The following is a 21,927-nucleotide window of genomic DNA, read 5'->3' on the forward strand; positions in this document are numbered from 1 at the left end:
TTTGTCAAAAGTTCAGTGGAGAAAAATGTTATTTATTCTAAATTTTATGAATAAATAACATTTTTGCCCACCGACCTATGCACGTTACTGAAATATGAGAATTATGTTAGATTTCATCCTATGTGGCTAACAGATTGATTATGTGGCATTTTGTCTGTTGATGTGGCACTCCCATGTGTAGAATAATTAGCAATTTTGCCCTTCGAACTTTGACTGCTACTAAATAATACCTTTTTATTAAAATAAATAATTTTTTTTCTAAAAATAATAATTAAATCCATAAAAAATAAAAAAAATTAATTAATAACAAATAATTCAGTTTTACTTTTACTTTTTTTTTTACAATATAAAATGAATCTATTTTATAATAAAAATTTAAAATAAATATTAAAACAAAGAAAAAACATTTAATTAAGGTAAATGATAAATAATGAAGGATTTAAATAAAAAAAACTTTTAATTTAAGAGAATGAGGACGAAGGGGAACCAACTTTATTTTAAGATTTATTTTAAGATATATTTATTTTATATTGTAAAATAAAAGAAAAAGTAAAAAAAAAATTATTTGTTATTAATTAGATTTTAATTTTTGAGTATTTGAAAATTAATTCAATTAATTTCAAACTTCTAATACTGTTTATTTTCTTAATTTTTTAAAATGATTTTTTTAATTTTTAAGAATATAATAATTATTATTTTTAAAAAATTATTTATTTAAAAATAATATTAGTTTTAATAAAAAAAATTAATGATCATAGATTTTGGGAGCAAAATTACTAATTATCAGAGACTCGCATCAACTTATAAAATGTGACATTATCAATTTGGACAAAATCTAAGAAAAATATCATTTTTCTGTGTAGATGAGTTAAATTTTTAACCTTTGTTAATCATTCAAGGCACAATTTATAAGGCAAAAATACTATTTATTCTAATTTTATTATTTACCTGTAAGCGACAAACCCTAGCTGTTGATTTGCGGCAAACACAGAGTTACAGAAACAGTATCAATCAAAGCCATGGAATTCTCTCAGGATGACTTCGATCGTCTCCTACTCTTCGAGCACACTCGTAAAACTTCCGAAGCTACTTACGCCAAAGATCCTCTCGATGCTGATGTTCGTCTCTCTCTTTCTCTATGTATATAATATATATATATATATATACATATACATGTAATATGTCACCATTATCATGAAACTTTTCCTTTCATGTTATGCACAAACTTGATTCATTTTGATCCCATTCCACAAAAATAATTAGGTTATACTGTATGTGCTTATGTTTAGAATTTGGGCCTCGGATGATTTTCCTTTGTAATTTTCTAATTATATTGTTGGGCAGAATTTAACAAAATGGGCAGGAGCATTGCTGGAATTATCACAGTTTCAAAGCGTTTCAGAGTCGAAGACCATGATTAACGGTACAACACTGTTGTTGTTTATGTTATACATCAAAAGCACTGCCTTTTGATTGGTGGAAATGGTATTCAGCAGGGACTTTTGAATTTTAATCTCAACCATATTGTAGATGCCATGTCGAAGTTGGAGGAGGCTCTGCTCATCAACCCTTTGAAGCATGAGGCTCTGTGGTCTCTAGGAAATGCTAATACCTCTTATGCATTTATGACGCCTAATCTCGATGAGGCAAAGCCTTATTTCGATAACGCATACGAGTTTTTTCAAAAGGCATTAGAGGAGGTAATAGTGTCACGCACTAGAATATCGAAAATTGTTTTAGCTTTGTAAGTTGTTCAATCTAGGACCAGAAGCATAATAGTGGAACTTGTTTTATTTATAGGATCCTGGTAATGAGCTATACATCAAGTCTTTGGAAATCAATGCTAAGGTATTCTCGATACTAAGAACCACTATTTATGTTTACTACTGTTCCCTGAAGTTCATTTTTTAGTTTCCAATATGTGCTAGAATGAAGGTCAGTGTAATATAATTAGATACAACTCGCGCGTATGTAGTATGTAAATGTTTGTTAGTGTTGTTCTTGAAAACTCTCATTATTTTAGCTTTTGTCTGTTGTTAATATTTCTTTTTCTGCTGATGTTGGTACAAGCAAATGGCTTGGAACCAGATGTAGTTATTGTCGTATCTCGTGAAGTAACATGAGTTCTACTTGCTTGTTTTTATTATGCAATATGGAGGCTCGTTATACTTAGTATCAGCCTAATCATTACTGAAATAATGTAATTAATTAAAGAAAAAGACAGATAAAGTGCAGTAAGGTTTCTGTTGGGAAATCAATTAAGGGTTGACAGTATTGCTTGACAAGAGAATGGTTTTTGATATGTTTCCGGTAATTAAACAAATAATCTTTTTACTTTGAATAGGCTTTGTATTATCTCTTTTTGTATAATGGAGTTATAGATTTAGAAATATTGTGCAAGAGTTGTGATAGATGATTGATAGATCTCTCAACATACAATGTTATAATCCAATTTGGCTCATTAACATTGTTGATTATCCTAGGCAACAGAGTTGCACACAGAGATCCACAAGCATGGACTAGGTCAACAGACTGCAACTGCAGGATCTGATACATCCTTTAGTGCAAAGGTATTTTTCTCAGAATGTTATCTGCAAGTAATATCATATTATGAATGATTTGACAAACCTGTTTCTTCATTTGACTTGATTCTTGCCAATTGATCTCAAATTTGTTAAGTAATCATAGAATTCTCAAAATTGCTATTAGATTTGTATGTATCCATCTTTATATCAATTTAAGAAAAGCTGCAGCTTGCATTTATACTCTCAGTATGCATGTAGTTTCCCATTTGTTAGACATTGATTAATTTTTTTGTTTGTTTATTTCCGTCTTTTTTTAAACCTTTAGCATTAGCTGCATTACATGCTGCTGGCCTGACCTTGCTCTTTGTTATAAATGGCCCTGCTTTTTGTTTTAAATCTGTGTTGCTTTAATGGCTGTCAGTTTGCACCGTAGGATCTAGTTAGATTAATTACATTTTTTAAAATATGCATATAAATTGCTAATCTTGAATGTTCCCACACTTGTTATTGAGCTTATTTTGGACTAGAAGATGGCAGAAGTATCTCTCGACAGAAAAGAGCTTGTAGTTGTGGGATAAGCATAATCATATTGTTATGTTATAGTTGAAGCCAACCATAAAACCTTTCAAGTGGTATAACAGAAGAACACCGCCGTTGTTTTCTTGTGCCCAACTCTCCAAACATTAATAGCAAGAAATGAACTAAATGTTTTTCATCTCTAATATTGCCGTAAAAGCTTGTTATAAATGATTGTGATTTCCTTGCAACGTTGTTTTTATTCCTTCTAAATTATGTTCAGAGTTCCAAGCCGAAGAAGAGCAGTGATCTCAACTATGACATTTGTGGATGGATTATCCTTGCAGTTGCAGTTGTCGCATGGGTGGGAATGGCTAAATCCAACATGCCGCCACCACCCCCTCGATAAGTTTTTATATCCAGTTAAGGTAACCTTACCAGTGATTTCTGGAAGGTTCAATTTTTGGTCAAAAAACCGACTTGGTTGCTTTGGTGTAATTCGTTTTGTCTGCTATTTGTTGATTATGAATAGTATGTTTTCACACTGCTATTTCACCTAGAAAATTTACATAAATTATCCCTTGATCTACTGCAAATTATTAGTAGCCTTTGATGGTGTATCTAATTTAGTTAACTATTCTTGGTATTTATTTTTAGGGTTTCTTTTTTCAAAGCACTCACCATTCTTTACATTTTGTAACAAAAGTTGATTTTGTTTCAGCTAGGTTTCCAATCTTTTCAAATCATATCATTTATAATCCTAAATGATATTTTTATTATTATTTTTTTAAAATACATAAAAAAATACAAAAAAAATGGTGAATCAATCTTAAAAAAAATTAGATTACTTAATTTATGACAATAACAAGTAAAATATTGAAAAAAAAATTATGGCATTTTTATAAATTAAATTAATGTTTCATTAAAAAAATATTCTTACATATATTGTCTTACAATGTAACTTACATGTGAATAATGTATATAAAGTTGTTTATATATATATATATATATGACTAGTTGTAATTTGTATTATATAAGAACTTTACAAAATAAAAAAAAAATTATACATGATAAATATCGATAATCTCAAGATAGGCTATTTTTTTAATAAAAAAAAAATTAATAAAAAATTAATTTAATTTTAAAATTATTAAACATTTTTAAAATGTCATAAATATATATATTTTAATGTCAATAGTACAAATTTGTTAAAATTGATTCCCTATATTTTTTTGTATTTTAAAAGAAAAAAGATAAAAATATCATTTAGGGTTCTAAATGATATGATTTGAAAAGATTAGAGACTTAACTTATACAAAATCAATTTTTAGGACCTAAGTGTTATAAAGTGTAAAAATGAGGATTGTAGCTAAAAAAAACTTTATTTTTATTTTCACACTAAATCGAGAGTTCTATTAATGTTGGAACTTTGATCACATCAGGGACGGAGCCACATTGTGGCTCTGGGGTGGCTCCGGGGAAGGCCCCTCCTTTTTTCAAATTTTTAAAAATTATATTGATTTTCTTTGTATTTTTTCTAAAAAAAAATATTTTGGCCCTGCTTAAATTTTTTTTGCACTTTGGTCCCCCTTAACTTGATATGGGACAATCATGATTTAGTTTGTTAATTTGATATTCTGTTTGGAAACGAAATGAAACCAATTTGAGTTTTTTGGCTATTGCTGATTTTATTGGAGAAGCATCCTTGGAGTTTTCATGGACTCGCGTGGATTTCAATCCTTAAGGCAAAGGGTTTTTGGAATGAAAATTTAGTGTAATACTTGGGTTTCAGTATGAGTAAAAAAATATTTCAAAATTTAGGGGCATAACTGTTAAAAAAATACAAAAAAACAACAACAAAGAAAGAAAGAGGGTGCCTTATTGTGAGATGTGCAAATAACATCTCATTTTTCTCACCAAATTGGTCTTTGTCTAAAGATTGTTTTTAATTGGGCTCGCATTCAATGTACTGCACTCCATACTTAGTAGGTCACTACTAGGTAAGGCGATGTTATATGTTTGGTTCACTGGAATGTGAGCTTTGGAATGGACTGCTCATTCCTAGTTATTCTAAGAAAATTATTATCTCCCTAGAATTATAATTTCATTGTATAAATAAATCCTTATTTCAATCCTTAATCATTAGAATAAGTTTTTCATTTCAAAAGTGTTATATAAAATTACTGCTTTACCCTTCTTAGTTTAATAATATTATTATTTTATTATACATAAACGGTTTTTTTTTTTTTTTAAAGTAAGAATATAGAATACTTATTTTTTTAATTTCTACACTAAATCAAATAAAATAATTTTTATTTCGGTATTTATTTAAAAAATGAATAAAATAATAAAGAATATTAATATTCTTATTAATATTATTATTTCATTCAATTACTATTCTTATTATTCATATTTTTTTCTTAAAAAAATTACGTGATGCTAATATCGTTTCTAACTCTCTTATTGTAAGACAATTTCGGGGATCACATGTCAGCTATAAAAGTTTGATACCTCATACTCTCTTAAATATGTCATCGACAATTGTGCCTCAAAAGATTCCCACCACAAGGGTGGACCACCGAAGTAAGTCTGGAGCATCACACATCAGAGTTGGAACTAGGCATAAATCCCACAAAAATGGAGTTTCAGCAGGTTTCGAACCCTTGACCCAAACAAAAAGAGGATGCCAGTACATGCATCCCTACCACTACACCACAAGACATGTGACCATATGCTATATTAGTCATGAGATTACCCTCATCAAATTGTATATTTTACAACCATTTTTATCCATGATTTACTAAATCCTTCCCAAAACTGTTTACACTAGTAACATTCTAAGAGTTTCTTTTTAAAATTAGAAGTTATCATAATTAACAATTAAGATATGCACCAAAACATTACATCCAGTAAAGTGACATTATTTTTTAAAACCTTGAGTTTCAGTTTAATTTAAATTGTCACTGTAACCATTTTTTGTTCATATAACATTACTCTGTATAGATAAAGGACTTGAAAAACAATAATTCATACAGCTAGAACTCGTCAGATTCGATAGTGCATATTGTTGCTATAGATTATATCTACCAAATGTCATTGTGAACCAACCGTTCTTACCGAGAATAAAGCAATTGGCATATATATTTGGTGGCAATCTGACTCCACGGAATGAGAGCCAATTTCTGGTTTTGGCAAAGCTACTTTCCTCTTTTAGAAATAGCATTGTTCTCTAACACATCCCATACAATGACAATCATTAACACAAAATTAATATTAATGATTCTTCTCGTAACTACCTTAGTTGAGCTAGTTGTTATAGTATATATACTATCGAATAAATAAAATTAAATAATTGTATTATAATTGAGAATATAATAGTAAAATATATATTATATGGAGACAAAATGTATATAAAAAAATACGTACAAATAAATAAATACATAAAGTGGTATTTGCGATATAAATATCTAATATTTTCGACTTTATACAATTATATGTTGGTATTAAATGATCAAATCAAAGGTATGCAATGGAATATATAGACTCATTTTAATGAATATTAATACCAGACACGATCATATACATATATAAATATTAAATCACATACAAATAGATCAGGCATTTAATACAACTATACGTTGGTATTAAATGATCAAATCGAAGGTACGCAGCGAAATATATGAACTCATTTTAATAAATATTAATACCAGTCAGGATCATATACATATATAAATATTAAATCACATAAAAATAGATCAAGCATTAACTCTTGTAGCTTATTAAGTATCATTGAGTCTTTTTTTATAAATCAACGATCTTCCTATCCAGTGTTCTGAGATCTCACACCCTGATCTTCTAGACTAATTCTCAAACACACCAAATCAATTCTCAAACACACAAGGACGTGTGTGAGCACGTAAGATTCAAAATGTTGATTTATGTGACTCCCTAAATGTACTCAGCACATAAGATCTAGAGAGTTTTGACAGAGAGAAAGTTTAGAATAATTTTCAAGTTTAGAGAAAACGATCACTTTAGAGAGAGAGTCTGAATATCAAGTATCATATTTATAAAGATATTTAATCTAATTAAATAATCTTTATTTAATTAAAATATAATTCAAATTAAAAACTGATTAGATATTTTCATTTAATTATCTATTTAAATCATATTTAAAAAGAATAATTAAATATCTGATTAAATAATTTTATTTGAAATTCAAAATTCAAATCTCAGGAATAACATTCCTCATGCTAGGCGCCATACACTGTATTGTACAGTGTGTGTCGCCCAACCCTATTAGGGTTGCCATAATTTTCTCATTTGTTTATTTAATCAACTTTTAAAACAATATATTTATTCCAACATAAATATTAGTTAATTCAAAATTAACTTTATCTTAAAATATCAGTTTTAAATTAAATAAATAAATATCTTATTTATAATAAATATCATATTATAAATAAGATATTTATTATTTTCTCTTTTTATATTAATCCAAACAAGATTAATATTAATTTTAACCTATCGTTTTTCAAAATAAAAACTATATAGTTAAATAATTAATTAATTCACAATTACTCAATTACCCATAATTATCAAATAACTATTTCCTTGCCCTTGAAAATTAATTCATTTGCAATTTAGTCATTTCTCTTAACAAATCTTTCTTTTGACATCCTTACCCTTAACAATGTAGGACAGAGGTGATTTGGGGACCATGGACCTATAATACGAAGCTCCAACAAACCAGATTATTAATTCCATGATTACTCCACTATAAATATAGAATTGCACTTTAAGTATTTATAGAATTATATTTATAGAGTTTTCTCTAGTAGTCCATTGATATAATCAATATATGTAGTTCTGCCCTCCATTTATTGGTTCGTTAATTAGAGCTGGTCAAAATTACCATTTTACCCTTCTAATTACCTCTTGATCCTTAAGTACCATTAATTCACTAGCGAATAATTAATCTATAATCTAATTATATATTTAAGCTCAATAACTATTCAGTTACATAATCAACCCTTAAGGGAACCAATATTCGATCCGTTAGGAAAGCATGAATTCCAATTTTGTAATTCATGTTCCCAACCATCCATGATATTGAATCTCCAAAACAAAAGTAATTAGTCTCATTATTCTAAGAGACCTTAACGAGTGAATCAAAAGATCCAATAAACATAAACATGAGTTCATGAATACTCAGGATATAGATTGATCTACAAATGATCATCTATTATGACAAGAATTAATTCTTTACGTCAAACGACAAGTTTATAAAGATAATTAATTCTTAACGATCCTGTCATATATAATCTCTATTATATACAACACATTTACTAAGATGTCTATCCACATTAGTAATCTGAATCTAGATTACTCGCATCTCGTATGATTAGCAAACCGTACTAGTAACCATTCATTAAAGATTCCTTACTTTAATATATTACTGACTATTTTATTCATTATATATGATCTTAATTTTCTCGTACTAATACAAGATCATATTCTCATGAATGAATAGGGAATTTTCTTGATATTATTATATAATTAATTCAAACAATAATTATACCATTCAAATATAATAAAATTATACTTTTATTTAAAATCAATAAAATCTCTTTACATATTTTTAAAGCATTAATCCTAACACTATATACCTATTTTTTTCGTCGGCAAAAAGTATGAACGTTATGTTTTCCTTACATCCGTCAGTACCAAGTCTGTTAAGTGTTGATGTGGTGATAACTCCATTTTAGTGTTGTTTTAGAATGTGTTTTTGAGGTAATCTTGAGTCTTTATGTTTGTTTTGTGCAAGATTACGCTTTTGTTTGTCTTTGTTGTAGGTCGATGCGTTGAATCATGAGTTAAATGCTAAAAAAAGAGGAAATGGTGGAAAATGGAGCTTTTGGTGGTTGTTTGACTCAAATTTGTGCTAAGAATGAATAATTATAAGTTCTGATGAAGGAAGGATGTCAAAAGGAGAAAATCTGAAGAAAAAAAAAGAATTAAAGTCGCGGCATGGGCTTAAGGGCCGCAACTCTAGTCAAGTCAAAAGCTCAAGGTTGCTGAAGGGAATTAGAGCCGCGACTTGCTCTTATAAGTCACGACGCTAGAAGAAACAGAGGCAAAATCCAGGAGGTCCATGGAGAGGCGGGCCGCGACTTGGGTTTAGAGAGTCGCGGTGCCTAGAGGGTCTAACCAGATTTTGAGGGCTTTAAAAAGACACAGGCCGCGACCTAGGAAAGGCCAAGTTGCGGCCCGCATATGAAAAAAAAGGAATTCGTGTTTTTTTTCTTAGTATAAATTCAAACTTTATGTTTAATTAGGATGAGGTCAGATTTTGTTTACGTTTTTAGAGACTAATTTTGATTCTTAGACTAGTTTTTCTGCATTTTTATATTTTTCTTTCTTCTTCAAGTTTTTGAATCTTATGTTTCTGAATCATTATTTTGTTGATTTAGTCATGTATGATATGAACTAAACATTTTTATCTAGGGTTTAATGTAGTCACTTGGATTTCTATTTAATTTAATTCTGATGTTCTATTGATTTTTCTTATTTATTCTAATCTATATAATGTTTGCTTAATGCTAGTAAATACTTGATCAATATTTGCTTCATTTATGATTTTGATTCAAAATTCGAAAGACAAGAATTGAATATGCTATCGTTATATAGTCATAGGTTGCATATTGGACGAAAGTACATGTATGGCTTATGTAGTAATTAGGTTTCCATGCTTAATGTCTGCTGTATGTTTAAGTTTATCAGAGAAAAGTAGAAAACATGCACATAGGATGAGATCTTATATCTTGAAAAAGAATATGAATCAATTTATGTTAACTTGCTATTAGAATAGGAAGAAAGAAATTTAGAACTGATTAATAAAATTAGTAGAATGAAAAGTTGATGAAGTCAACACCCTAGGTCTTTTTATTATTGATTTTCATCTTTTAATTAGTTATTTTGTTCACAGTTATTTGAAATTTTATAATTAGATTTATTCATCTAAATTTTGTTTGCCAAATAGAAATTAAAGAACAACTATTGGTAATTGGATAATAGTCTTTGTGGGAACGATACTCTATTTACTATCTATATTACTTGAATCGATTGCGTGCACTTGCGTATCATATTTTCCAAATCATGTGGCTAAGTGGGATGACACGTGTCATCATATTAGTGGTCAACTTCATAATTTTTTTAAAAATATTATTATTTGATTTTAAAGCAAAGAAAAATAATATTAATAAAAAATAAAATAATAAAGATCAAACAAAACAAAATATTATAAGCAAAAATAAAATTAAGCTTTTCTTTCTTCCCATCTCTTTCTCTTCTTCCCGATCTTTCTTCTCCCTTCTTCTTCATCTAATCTACTTCTTCTTCCTCGTGTTGAAACAAGTGGGCACGACTTCTATCTTGGAGGAAAGCTTAGAGGAGGATCTAGGGTTTGGTTGCAAGCATCATCGACGAAGCTTGCGATGATCTTGGCTTCAGGCTAGGGGCGGAGCTTATAATGTCCTCCTAATCTAGGACTGTTACATTGTGTAATTTAAATAGTGCTTAACTCGCTAAATGAGTCATTTGGACTTAAACCATGTAATTAAAACTAACCATAGTTTTAGGTACTAAAATTTTCGGTCAAAAGTCAACCATTTTATTAAAAGAGTTTCACTTCAACATAGGGAATCACAACATATTTTAAAACGGTTACAAACCCAAAAATGTATACAAAAGCCAACCTAGGCGGTAAAATCAGGGTCCAACCCTAGTTCCAACTGATAACCTCGGTCGTGGCGGACGAGCAGACCACATATGTACACTCCACCCTTGAAGCTCTCCAACTCATGGCTGGTTCAGCTTTTCCTTTCCTTTACCTGCACCATTTAGCACGGGTGAGCCGAGACTCAACAAGAAAACATAATCATGCTTATAAGCAGTACATTATCATATTACAAATTCATAATTTGCATGTCTAGCGGTAATAACCATACTCATGCATGCAATCAATCAATATAGATAAGTGACTATTGAGTCACACCAGGGCCTATTGCCCAATTCATCACATAACCAGCCTTAAAGCTAACCAAGTGGGTCTGATGCTTAACATTCCTGGCGGCCTTAGGGCCGTTCAAGCGTTAATTTTGCTTCCTGGTTAATTCAACCACATCGCCAAGTGCCTGGCACGCTATCGCCACTCTTGACTGATACGTCGAGCCTTTAACCTTCGACTGATAAGTCGAGTCTTTTAAAACAGATATGTCCTTGACTATTAAGCCAAGCTCTTCATCAGATAACACCAATGAATCCTCAGCTTATAAGCTGAGCTTCCCAATCAGATATACAGACAAGCAGTCATTACATAACATAGGTGAGCTCAATGCATTTAACATGTTTAATAAAACATTCTTAGCATAGTAATATTCCTGTACTATAACCAGGCCAAGCCCTAAACACAGACCGGGTGCAGTTTTCTTACCTCAGGTCTTGAGTAAATAGTATTTGACGACCTCGAGTCCAATCTTTTCCTCCCGAGCCTAACGGTTCACCCTAGTCCTAACCATAACAATGAACAACTATCACGAAATAAACTAATAAAGGCTTCCGGTCCAAGTCCTAGCCTCCGGGACCTAGCATTCTACTAACCCGGGTAGTAGAATCATTCCCGAGCCCTTAGGTTTGGGTTCCCAGCTCCCAAAACCCAATTTTCCTTATTTCTGCTATTAGAGTCGCGACGCCCCCCTAGTTAGGGACGCAACACAACAAGTCAGAGAGCCCCCGAGCCCAAAACCACAGAGCACGCGTCGCGGCAAAACCCGCCTAGCATCACGGCGCCGAGGCGGTTCGAGGCACCTGCTTGTCCCTCTGAGTTCCTAAGGGTCGCGACACAACATAGCAAACTCAGAAAATCAGCGATTTTAAGAATCGTTAATCCTCCAAAAACTATCCCAAAACATGGTTTTCACCTGTTTCGACCATAATAATGGTCCCAACAGCTCAGAAACATAGTAAACAACTCTAAAACTCAATCCAAACCTCATTAAACCGAAAATTCAGTCAAGCTCTAAACACACTTAAAAAATAATAGAAACTCAAACTTAGGAACTCGAATTACCTCTGTTAAACATGTTTCCCTTGCCGATTCCTAAGCTTCCACAACTTCCAACTTTCCCTTAATCCTCTCAAAACTCAAGAGTTCTCAAAGAAACTCACTTTGAGAGATAAAGAGAGTGAGAGAAAGACAGTAATATGTTGCTCTATTTTTCCTTGCTTTCTGAGGTAGTAACCTCAGCTATATACCAGACTAAGGGTCCAAAACACCAAAAATACCCTCAAGGCCACTCTCACCTCTCAACGCCCCTCGAGGGCGAAAACGTCAATTACACTCCCGTCTCACATAATACTTGAAATTCCCAGTTAATTCTGCTAAACCCAGAATATTAATAACTCTCCCAAAATATGACTTATACTCTCGTGAGTTCTGGTAACTCACCGAATTACCGAAATACCCCTTGGCTCATCTCGAGCTGGGTATAAATTTCTTGTTGTGACTAAACCACTATCTTGCTCGAAAGGACCGACTTCTGTCGAATATCTCAAATATATCCACATAATAATGTGGTCTCACTCACATATTATCATATAATTACAATTAGACCATCAACGAGTCAAAATTACAAATATGTCCCTTTAAATAAAAGTGGGTTTGTTTCGTACATTTAATATACCTAAACATGCATAATCAGTTATATAATAATATAACACATGCAATTCACATAATCGCATAAATATCTAATTAATTCACATAATATTCCATTATTGCCCTCCCGGGTCCCTAATCAAGGTGCTAAGCCTTATTAGGAATTTTGGGATGTTACAGAGCTTCTCACCATAAATGGTATCTTGGGGTAGGGGCGACTTCTTTGGGTCAAACGAAATCTAAAATTTATTTGTAGACTTGAGTTTGATCTGGGATTTGATTTGTGGATTTGAGATTTCTGGGATTGATTTGGGATTTGGGATTTCTTTGGGGCAGGGACAACTAGTTTAGATTACTGGGTTTAGAATTGGTATCTTGGGGCAAGGACGACTTCTTTGGGTTGGACGATTTCTAGGATTGATTTGTGGATCTGTGATCTGATTTGTAGATTTGGGATTTATGGGTTTGATTTGTGGATATGAGATTTTTGGGTTTGATCTTGGGATATCTCGGTTTGATTTCTAAAACGAGATTTATGATGTTAAATTGATTTGAAATATTGATTTTGGAATTGTTTAAGTGTGTGTCTTTTAATTTGAACTTGAATTTGAATTTGAATGTTTGCATTTGGATCTGATTTGGGATGTGCTTGAATACTGAGAATTTGAGATGAAGAAGCAGAAGAATCAGAGTAGGAGGATGAATTTTTTTTATTTAATAAATTATTGTAAAAGATATAATATGGTTTAATTTGATTTCAAATGTGTTAATATGGTAATTTAAAACTAATTAAACTTATTTTTAAAGTGAATTAAATTATTTATTTTAAATTAATTTTTATAATTTTTTTGATAAATTTTAATTTTTATAATTTGAAACATATTTGTGATTATTTTTTCTGCTTTTAAATAATGTTGAATTTAAAAAAAAATTAATATGAGATGGAAATTTAAGATCATGACACCTAGCATCATAATCATTCATAATAGTACTTAACAGAGCTGGTAGTAACGAATGCAACAAATTATTAATGTTCGATATTTTTGCCGACGAAAAAAAAATTGAGTACATAAGTATATAAAGTCGAAAAAATTAGGTATTATGCTGCAAATACCCCATGAATAAATTCTAATTGGTATTATTTGTAAAATTATGTATAAAATAGGGTATAATATGAAAATATATACACAAATTATTTAGAAATTAAAAGAAGAAAAGTGCCCATTTTATGTGTGTTCGGTCCACCAGTGTATATATATTATAGATCAAAAACTTTTTACAATATTTTATTATGGAATGTAGATTTTAAAAATGTAGATGTGCATTGATTATGGTGTAGATTTATGCATCCAATTTTGTCATTTTTTTTTAAAGTGATAAATTTTAAATGTCTACATTAGGACTAGAATGTAAAAATGCAGAGTGTTATATATAAATATATATATATGGTGGTGACTACAGCCATGTTAATTGGAAAAATAGGACCTTTCACGCTCCATGATGTACCTATTATATGTGGGGATTGTCAGCTTTTGGCAGGTGTAAACATGTGTACTTTAACATTTGTTTATTAAAGATCACCGGTTGGTGTAAGTTTCTAAAATCGGATACAATATAACACAATTTTATATTAATATGTTAGAGGGCTAGTTGGGTATTTCACGTCAATTAATAATGGCTAAAAAGGTAATCGCAACGTAGTTTTGGCAGGAGAGAGTGTAATTGCCGTAGTTGGATAGGTTTTCAAAACCACTGCTAATGAATGAGTATCAATACTAATGTTTTGGTTTTATTTACTATTGAAAGAGTGGTATAAAATATGAATTTATATTAATAGAATATGATAAAAAAAAACCACATTATTTTTAATATTTACTTTAATTTTGCATGAGTCATGGACAACGTGAAATCTATAAGAAACATGGGTGAGACATGATACAACCTCTTATGCTAATGAGATCACTTTGTTAATATAAATTTAATACCACATCGAAAGAGGGGTAAAACACCAAGAAAAAATAGCATTCATCATGCAATGTACAAAATGGAAGCTAAAATTCTACCCTTGTCTATTACACGGGACATGCAATACTTTGAATCTATAAACTTTATGTATTATAGTCTAATTCACGACCTCCATCAAATAAGGACAACATCCTCTTGAGTCCCGATATAATGACACTACACTATAAAGAGGCCTTGATATTAGGATATACGTTGATTGAAGGACATTAGTACCACACAAGATTAAAATGTAGTCTTGACTCTTGATATTGACGAGTCATTACTAGTATATGGTTTAACAAACTTCTGTAATAAATACATACATGTATTAATATAACTGACATTAGATTTAAAATATAAACATGCAATATATATCAAATGCAATCTACCAGGATCAAAGCATTTCTTAGATGTGTAATTGTCAAAAATTAGTAAAGATTAAAATAAAAAATCAAAATATGGAACACTACATATCTAAGTTGAAGGAAAATAATCTTGGGTTGAATCAACATACATGAAGCTACTCGATTGGGTATGCTTAATGGACCCACCTTGGCTTAATTGTGAAGCACCTCGACTAGACGATGCAATCAGTTTGTGTTGTGGCAAGGTTGGTTTTAATGAGCAAGAACGATAATTATGTCTCGTATCCCTACATATCCCGCACTTTCTTTCTTTCTTGCCTTGTTCTGTGTTATTGATGGAGTCACTTGGGCCACCTTGATGGCCTCTCATGCCTTTCGTTTTTACAATGACTGGATCTTTCACAATGTTTGGGTTTTCTTGATGTTCGCGAGATGATTGTGTTCCATCTTGATTTGAGCTTTGATTGAAAGTATCCTTGTAGTATGAAGTGAGGCGTTCTATCTCGCTCTTTACATATGAAAACGAGCTTTCAAGCTTGGAAGCATAAAAATTCAACATGTTGGTGTCTGAATTGAGGGCGTAATACCTTGCCATTTGTATGAGGTCATCTTGGTCATTAGAGATTGATTTGGCACTCGTAGCCAACACCATAATCTTCGCTTCATTAGTCCACCTCTTCAAAATCAACAAGGGGGGTAGTTTCATTATGTTAATGTGTTTCATGGATGCCCATATATGCTTGCATGGATAACTGTTTGTCTCGAACAGTAAGCAATCACAATTGCAGTGGTTGTTAATCTTGTAGTATCAAACCTTATAGCATATTTTGCCATGTTGAAACTTAGCAAGGCTGAGAAAGAGGTAGTCGCCAGGGTCATCTCGGTTCAAAACTACATATGCGCTCTTTTTTTTTAACTGTTCGACAACTTTTAGGCATATGTCTCTCGTGTATATTTCCGCTGCATTTTGGAAGTAGGGCCTCACTGGATCTAATTGCGGTGGCAGTTGAGGAGAGGTGTGCCTGCTTATGTAGGTCTTTTTAGCTTCTGTATGGCGCAACTTCATGATAGCCAGATCAATGCACGAGATGAATTCTCGGAGAGGATAACAAGCTAGGAGGAACTTCTTCAAGGCTGAGTTCATTGACTCGTTTCTCTCTGTTGTTCTCATTCCACCACAAAAATGGCCCCTTATAAATGCTTCTCCCCATGCGTGCCTATCATTATAAGTCTTCATACACCATTCTTTTTGGTGTATATCATACTCGTCCATCAAATCTTTCCATCCCATTTAAAATTCTTCTTCAGACATACTTGTACATTAGCTTTGTGAATTTTTTTCTTGAAACTAGTACTTGTACTAGTTTCTTGTGTTTAATTAACTCAATATGTACTCAAATTAAAATTTTCATTAACATTTGCACACCATTTTGAAGCAAAGAATTGAAAGAAAAAAAAGGCCCTGCTTGTTATACAAACCAATAGTATATATAAACATTTTGATATAATAAGCACATCAAGTAAGCCCACAAATAATAAATAAGTTGATAACTCTACAAATTAGAGTTATTTTACCATATTTTATATGCTAATTGTAGCTTAGTTCTTGAGTTTTTAATTAACTTATTAAGTTTTTAAGTAATTTTAAATTTATTGGGTTTATTTTGATTTTCTATATTTTTGTGTGTTTTTATAGTTATTTTGTTGTAATATATTGTAGTTTAATTATTTGAATTATTGTAGTTTATGTTGTGGTAAAAAAATGTTATATTATTGAGCTTAAGTGTTAAATATAAATTAAGTTATAATTAATATTTTCAAAGAATTAGCTTGATTTATTTTATAATTGAAAATATTTGAATTTGATTTAATTTGTGTTTATTTTGTAGGGAGTAAGTTGTATTTTTTTTGGCTTTGAAAAATAAAGAAAAGAAAGGAAAACAAGTGACAAATTTGAAAGAAAATATCTTGAGATGTGGCATTTTTCTCCACAGCCACTTGGGCCTCCTTCAGCAAACCAGGCCCACGCCCAAGAAGCCCACCTGCCTTCCCACGTTCAGCTCCATCAGCCAAGTTCAATTCATCCTTGCTTCAGCAATTCACTAATGCCCCTGCGCCACAAGCCGCCACCTGTCCAGCCTCCAACTTCTCCTTCAGCAAGCATTTCTCCCCCGCCTGCTGCCTCTCATGTGCCCAGCTCCCCAGCTGCCTCCATCATATAACCAGCCAGCCCATGTGGGCCGAAGACACCTGCAAGCCCAAACCATGGGCCTGCCTTCTCCTCTGCCAAATTGCAGCTGCTAGCCACCTTTGGCCTGCCTGGCACCACACGCCCAAGACTGCCATCAGCCTCCCACAGCCGCCCAACAGCCAAAGCCACCAATTCTTGAGCCCATAATGTACTTTTTGTCCATTTTGTCTAAAAATGCCACACTTTTCACCTATTTTCTACACAATTTTTACCCCAAAATCATCATCACTCCTACAATTTACCCCTATTTACCATATTATTATTAATTTAATCAATTTACTTAATTTAAATTGATTATCTTAATAATCTCATTTTGGCTAAAAATAAGGGTTTTGAAGACCATTTTTTGGGTGCTTAATGTTTTTGGGTTACCATCTTTTTCTCCCATTTTCTCTCTACCATTCTCTCTTCCATTTGGGTTTTTCAATAGCATTTTGCAAGTATGTATGTCATTTATTTTGTAATTTCTACTCTAGTTATGTGCTTCTAATCTTTTTCATAAGATTATTAAGATCATGATGAAGCAACTTGTAACTAGGTAATATTTATGTTGTATGTTGATTTCCCTTGTAATGCAACAAAGTCTATGGATTTTTTTTCTTCATATATTTCTTTCATCTTAAATATCTTGTATTTTAGATTGTTAGAACATATTTACACTTTGTTCTTCATTAGTGCATAAACATAATATTCTTTGTGTAAGATGTGTCATTAAATTGTACACATCCATGCTTAGAACAAAAATATTATGTTTTGCCTTATAAATAATGTTCATTGATTTATTTGTTATTTCATTAGATTGATTTACACTAAATGCTTTGAAATTATAATTTTGAAAAGTGAAGAAAAATCCTATCTTTTTATAAGAAATTTGTGTTTAAAATTATAAATCTTTTTGGAAAATGATTGTTTAAATTATTTTAACTATCACTAAAACTTGGGAATCAATATACTAATAAATATTATTAAACTTACATTTTGTGGATTCTAGTATCTTAATAATCTTTTCTTTTAACACTTATTTTCAACTCATTATTGCTTTATTTTTATTCTCTTAAACAGCTTTATTTTTCAATCTTTTATTTTATGTTCATAATATTAAAACTCATCAATCTTTGGAGCTAGGTTAGAATTTATTATTTTTGATTTAAAATGGTTTCATTTTCGATTTTAGACAACTCCTTTGGGTTCGACATCCTTGCTTACACGATCACTATTCTATATGGACGATTCGTGCGCTTGCGATATATAAATTTTTAAACATACCCGTTTTGGGTCCATCATAAGTCCAATAAGAGTTTCAAAAGAATTTAATATATGCATTTTGATGAAACAGAACATGTATTTTCTTTGTCTAATTGCATAATATGATTTGGAGTATTATTTTATTATTCTAGTGTGTTAGTTGACATAAAAAAATGGTAAGCAATGCATCAGTTCAAGAAAGAAAAGGAAAATACAAATACCTGAAAGTAGTGAAGAAAAAATTACCCTCTGAATAACAACTAACAACCTCCCTGCAAAATATATAAAACTACACCACACAGTTAGAGCCTAAAATCAAATGATTTTACCCAAAAAAAAAATGGTTGAGGTAGTTTATCGGGTATCAATAACAAATACACACACCAAGCCTACATATTGACAGGCTTCAAATGAAAAATACAAGATAGAAAATCGATTTTAGTATAAACACTACATTCAAATTTCATGCACGATTCTTTCTCAGTAAAAATTGTACCCTAAACTATATAACAACAATTAGACCAAAACACACAAAAATGAAGAAGGTAAAAAAACAACCTTGCTCGAGATGAAAATGGAGCTTAAACAAAGCTTCGAAAGTGGTAGGAGATTCCTAATACCCCTGCAAAACACACGTAGCCAATGAACAAAAACAGGGTCAAGTTTTAAGAAGAAAAACACCTGTCATTGCCCAAAATCAGAAATGCAAAGCTCTGAAGAACTAAGGAGAAGAAGAAGAGAAGAATGGGTTTTACCTTTAGGGCTTCAGACAAACTAAACGCTTGTGAAGAAGAGAGCAGATGTAACGCCCTACTTCCTTAGAACCGTTACAGATGAGTTTAAAAACGTGCTTACAACTCGCTAATCGAGGTTTTAAGTCAAACAGTGTAAATAAGCCATAAACAGAGGAAAAATTTAGAATTAGCTCCATAACATTGAAAATCATAAAAGCTTGACACCTGGGATCCCAAAATACAATTTAGGAATATTTACAACATAAAAATAGAACTAAGTCGGCTAAACGACAAAATCTAAGTTCATTTACAAGCATCTCCCAAAACCCTCTGGCTGTGGCAGCCAGGCTGGCCAAACATGTACACGCCGCATCACACCTGCTGCACTTATGGTTGGTTGATCTTCTCTTTACCCTTACCTACACCACAGAGCATCTGTGAGCTGAAGCCCAGCAAGAGAACCCACAAACTGATAACATATGCAACACATAAACAAACATATAAACAGGCCACCAGTGGGCTAAACACATATGGCCTAGCTGTCCCAGGCGTTTACCAAGCCCTGGGTTTGCGGACCACGCCGTGAGGATATCCCAGGTATCCTTTAGGGACTAGCCCTGGCAGCTCGCACTCCACGTGCTCAACGCTGCTCCCGGCCCCTTGCCGTTCCCGGCCTTGCACTTAACGTGCCCAACGCCGTTCCCGGCCCTTGCCGACCATTCACAGGTTAACATACATAGCAAGCAAATACAGAACTCTAGCATAATTAGATAAAGGGCTACGCCCCATAGTTCTAACATATTGGGCTCAGCCCTGCATACCAATTCTATTCAAACACACTGGGCTCAGCCCTCACACAAGCTCTGTGGGAACAAGGGTTTTCTTACCTGAGTTCCGAGCTTTCTGAGCACCGATGTCCCGAGGACAGTCCTCTAACTTAACTTGAGCCTCGCCGAAACCCTAGTCACAACACATTAACAATATCCATCCATCAAGTTCTAATCCAATAAATAACTTCGAGCCATAACCCTAACCTCCGGGACCTTGAATTCTATCAATCCAGGTGATAAAATCCATCCCGAGCCTTACCCATTGAGTTCCCAAGCCTAAATACCCTTAAAAACTCAAACTGGCACTAAGGGCTGCGGCCTCACCCCCAAGAGCCGCTGCTAGCCTCAAAACAGAGGCTAGCGCACCCCTGCAACACACACGGGTCGTGGCGCGCCCACCAAGCGCCGCGGCGCGCATGAACTTCTCAGCCACCCTTGGCCGCGCGCGCACACGGGCGCACCGAACCCAGATTTTCACACCATTTTTCTAAACCTTTCCTCAAGCCAATTCATCCTAAACTTAACTAACAATCCCAGATAACCAGCACCATCATTTCAGCTCAATAACAGCACCCAAACCCCATTGAATCCTACTCCAAAGCTCAACCAAAACACTTAAAACAGATCAAACTTAACCAACATGCAAACTCTTAGAAACCAGCAGCAAATCTAAGTATATTCTTATAATTAAAGCTTACCCCTTGCTGAATTCAATCCCAGAAGTTGATCTTCAATCCTCAAGCTCCAAGCTCCCCAAGATTTCTCAGCTGAAATCCTTCTAGTTTCTAGCCAATTCTTCCAAGTTCTCCTTAAGTCTCCAAAGAGAGAAAACATCCACTTGCTTAGAGAGAAAATGAGTCGGTTCCTTAAGTGTTCTGAATAGTTCTAAGATTTGTCTTATTCAACTTATGTCTATATGGTCACCTCAAGGCTGGGGTTACCAAAACGTCCCCGAGGGCAAAATGGTAAATTTTCCCAATACTCCCGCCTAGACATTCTATCATCAAATATATCTCCAAACATTTATTTTCATGTCCCGATAACCCCATAACACACCTAGTACCCAAATTACCCCTCGACTCGCCCGAGTCGGAATCTCAACCCCATTGTGACTCCTTGGCAAACCGCTCCCCAGGACTGTCTCGGATCGTGCTGCACAGACATATCACATATTTATAACATTTATCACATTTATACCCCTAATATCCAGACGGGGTCCACATGCGCATTTAACTCAACTAAACATGCATCATAATCATATATCCACATAAATCCACGTATAAACATATTAAATCATTTATTGCCCTCCAAGCACACTAATCAAGGCCCTAAGCCCAATTAGCAAATTCGGGTCGTTACAGCAGAGGAAGAAAGTGATGAGTGAAGAAGAGAGTAAAGAGTGAAGAAATGTTTAGAAGAGAGTGAAGAAGAAGAAGGAAATAGACATGTGGTCGTTGGGGATGTGACCGGTTGCATTTACCAATACCCTATGAATAGGATGTCTCTTACCCTTTATAGGATTTTATAACATCAATTTAAAGCCAACTTTAGGATGCATTTATAAAACAAATCTAACGGGTAGAGTCATTATCGGTACTGTATCGTTTTTGAGAAGGACATTAGCCGACCCCATATATATAAATATATTAGCATTGTGCTAATACCATCAAGTCTATTTGTAATACAAAAGACCAAAGTATAAAGTTTATCGGATTAAAAAAACTATTTTGCACATAAATAAT

At 32.7% G+C, this 21,927-nt stretch overlaps 1 protein-coding gene across 1 annotated transcript; it reads left to right on the top strand.

Moving 5' to 3' along the window:
- Window positions 1–883: 883 nt before the first annotated feature.
- Window positions 884–3,646, top strand: LOC133822375 (mitochondrial import receptor subunit TOM20-like). Its single transcript, XM_062254682.1, has 6 exons — window positions 884–1,118; window positions 1,345–1,423; window positions 1,531–1,700; window positions 1,801–1,848; window positions 2,484–2,570; window positions 3,325–3,646. Exons 1-6 carry the CDS (start codon window positions 1,020–1,022, stop codon window positions 3,448–3,450), a joined length of 609 nt encoding a protein of 202 aa, XP_062110666.1. The 5' UTR covers window positions 884–1,019; the 3' UTR covers window positions 3,451–3,646.
- The last annotated feature ends 18,281 nt before the right edge of the window (window positions 3,647–21,927 follow it).

This window comes from Humulus lupulus, chromosome 3, assembly GCF_963169125.1.
Source record: "Humulus lupulus chromosome 3, drHumLupu1.1, whole genome shotgun sequence".
NCBI lineage: Eukaryota > Viridiplantae > Streptophyta > Magnoliopsida > Rosales > Cannabaceae > Humulus > Humulus lupulus.